This window comes from Juglans microcarpa x Juglans regia, chromosome 3D (assembly GCF_004785595.1).
Source record: "Juglans microcarpa x Juglans regia isolate MS1-56 chromosome 3D, Jm3101_v1.0, whole genome shotgun sequence".
In the NCBI taxonomy this organism is placed as follows: Eukaryota; Viridiplantae; Streptophyta; class Magnoliopsida; order Fagales; family Juglandaceae; genus Juglans; species Juglans microcarpa x Juglans regia.
In genome coordinates this window covers 22,819,772-22,822,673 of record NC_054598.1, presented here as the reverse complement: position 1 = coordinate 22,822,673, position 2,902 = coordinate 22,819,772, and the positions used below count along the sequence as shown (strand labels likewise).

General features: G+C 36.4%; 1 protein-coding gene across 2 annotated transcripts; it reads right to left on the bottom strand.

Annotated features, from left to right (window-relative positions):
- Positions 1-463: 463 nt before the first annotated feature.
- Positions 464-1,683, bottom strand: LOC121256135 (small heat shock protein, chloroplastic-like). 2 transcript variants are annotated; one of them, XR_005938919.1, is made up of 3 exons: positions 1,244-1,610; positions 559-1,119; positions 464-527 (listed from the first exon to the last, which is right to left on the bottom strand). XR_005938919.1 is itself a non-coding variant. In XM_041156791.1 (2 exons), the coding sequence occupies exons 1-2, from the start codon at positions 1,566-1,568 to the stop codon at positions 638-640; spliced, it is 807 nt and encodes a 268-aa protein (XP_041012725.1). In that variant the 5' UTR covers positions 1,569-1,683; the 3' UTR covers positions 560-637. The 2 variants fall into 2 exon arrangements, 1 of the variants encoding a protein (XP_041012725.1); XM_041156791.1 differs by lacking the exon at positions 464-527 and having other exon boundaries at positions 560-1,119; positions 1,244-1,683.
- Positions 1,684-2,902: the final 1,219 nt, after the last annotated feature.

The window sequence follows — 2,902 nt, the reverse complement described above, 5'->3', positions numbered from 1 at the left end:
AATCGATTATTTTGAAACGATATTCAAAACATATTGATACCGAAATATCGGGAAATGGTATGTAGTGATAAAGACATCCATTTGAGCTTTTATGTAGCTGAAAGCCCATGTCCTCAACGCCACCCTCCACACATCATTCCCTACTCTGAGTGAGTGAAATGGCTCCCCTAAAATCAATTGAGATCTCATCTACTTTACTTTCTTGAGTCGTCCCAACCCAAAATCCGTTTCATAAAGATCCACTTTAGACGACCCAGAAACAGTAACATATGAGATTGGAGTGTGTAAACAACCTTGGAGTAGCTACGATCGAAGGCCCAATTTAACTTTCGCTGTTTTCGGTTAATTCTAGTTCAAAGGCCCAATTTGATTGATAATGACATTATTTCCCCATTTTTGCTTAACTCCCCAAATATGCAAGAGATTGTTGCCAATTTGTCATATTCTTACACGATCGATTACCTGACAAACGAAATGCAAATCTGCTCAACTCAAAAGAGCACCCAAAATCATAACTACTAATTCCAAAATGGAACTTGATTTAAAAAAAAAAACCATCTTAAACTTGCAAATTACAATCTATTCTCTTTAAATTACACCAAAAACTTCGAAAGTGATTTGCTACGAAAGAGACTTGTCATTGAACATTGATGTCCAAAACTTTCGCAGGGCTCCTCGCCTTAGGAATAGTTATATACAAAACCCCATCTTTCACCTCCGCCTTAATCTTCTCGAACTGAATATTCTCCGGCAAAGCAATCCTACTGCTATACCTGCCGTAACTCTTGGCAGACCAATCCTGGTCCTCTTCCTCTCCATTTCCCTGACCTTCGGCCTGCTGCTTCTTGGGCACCTTCTCAGCCTTTACGATCAGCATTTTCTCCTCCACCCACACCTTCACATCCTCCTTGGTCATCCCAGGCATGTCAAACCTCATCTTGTACTCACTCTCACATTCTTTTATCTCCCATGGCGTCCTTCCCCTGCCGTACCCTCCTCTACCGCTCGGCAACGGCTCCGACCACCCACCCGAGTATGTAATCGGATCCTCCATCATCCTCTCCATCGTCTCCATCATTTGCTGCATCGTTCTTGCCGTTGGAAAGCGGTCCCACAACCCTGCACAGCGCGCGCGCGCGCACACAACCCATAATTTCAGTACCCAAGAACCAAACAAAAATAGCAAGAATTTGTTAAAGAAAGGCCTAAAGGCGAGAGATAGGTTTGGAGTCGAGTACTTTACCTATGGGTGCAACTGGGGCAGCTCGCTTCTTGGGGTTGGATTGTTGGGGCTTGTTGGCCCTCTGCAAGTGGTCGAGGTTGTCTCTGGTCTCCCCTGCGATGGCCCTGATACCGTTTTGACTCGGACCTCTGCCGCCAATTGGTTTGAACAAGTGTGGAAGTGCTGGGCATGGAGGCTTTGAAGAAGTACCGGCCTTTCTAAATGGCAGAGGCAGGGAGAGGCTCAAATTCGAGACGGCTTGAGACATTTTTATCGTTTTTCCTTGAGAGTTTCCTGGACGAGAAACTGTATATTGAATGAAGCAAAGGGAATTTGATGAGAGCATGAGATATGGGGTTCGTGTATATATACAAGGTAGGCGTGTAGGTTTCTGGAAAATACATCGAGGAACTAGAAGGTACTTGCTATCTCTAGACAAATCCAGAAACCTTTACTCGGATAAGGGAAAGTCCCGTGCAAGCTGACTTGTTTATGTCCACGGTGTTTTTTTTTTGGTCTTCTCTCGTCACTCTAAAAAAAAAAAAAAAAAAAAAAAAAAAAAAGCAAAAAAGAACGTGTTTTCCTCAACTGTCGAAATTACTCTTACGTCCCTGTTGATTTTTGGATCGGGTAATTTATTTTGGATAATGTAGGCGCCCAGCATGCTGAACTTGATTTTTCTTTTATTTTTTAAATATTTTTTTAACATCTTAATAATACAACTTCTTACTTTCTCGACCATTAAAAAAAAAAAAAAAAATCCGAATAGTAAATTTGAGAGAGCCCAATATCATTTTCCATATATTTTTGTTGTCCTAGCTTTTCTCAATAGATAAATTTATTTCTCTACATTGGAGACTATGGCATTATGTGGTTTATTTATTTTAGTTTTAAGAAATATCTAATCCACAGAAATATTTTCACAAAAGTATGAAAAAATATTGCCAGTCTTAAATTATAAAGTTTTCTTAATTTATATGATTTTCACACTTTTATTATTTTTTGGGTTATCGAGTTGAGCTGGACATAAATAACTTGAGTTCGAGCAGGAGCTAGCCGAACTGGGGTTGAGTTGATCAAACATGAGCTCGAGCCGAGTTTAGTTATTTTTCAATCTTTGTTTGTGCTCTTAAACGAGCTTAAACTGAGTCGAGTCACAACTAAAGTTTTATTTGTACTCTTTTAAATATTTATTTATTTATTTTTGAATGATTTGAATAATTAAAAATATTAAGAAACCTATTAAATTTAATGAAACTTTTACAAACTAATATATAAACCTTATATTGAATTATAAGATTATAATATCTTTTATGAATAAATTTCTTATATGGTTCCTACCTTGTAGAATTTGAAACAACTAAGTCCTAAATAGTAACTATTATCACATTATAAAATAACTACTATAATTTAATCATTTAATTACTTAATTAACTAACATATGGTTATGAACTATATTCAATATATAGGCATAAATGACTAGGCATTAGAAACTTGATTACATGCTACATATTTAATTATAAAGGTTACTATACTTATATTATTAAATTTAATATGCATGAAAGCATATATATATGTGTATATATATATATATATATATATATATAAGAATATTAATATATTAGAATAAATTATACATATATATTCAACGATTTATGGACGAGCTTAATCGAGTTGAAC

What these genes read in the sequence shown, in the direction of transcription:
- LOC121256135 (XM_041156791.1), bottom strand. Translation starts at nt 1,568, where the DNA reads ATGCTCTCATCAAATTCCCTTTGCTTCATTCAATATACAGTTTCTCGT. An exon ending in TGCCCCAGTTGCACCCATAG is followed by an intron (nt 1,120 to 1,243) that starts GTAAAGTACTCG and finishes CGCGCTGTGCAG; the next exon opens with GGTTGTGGGACCGCTTTCCA.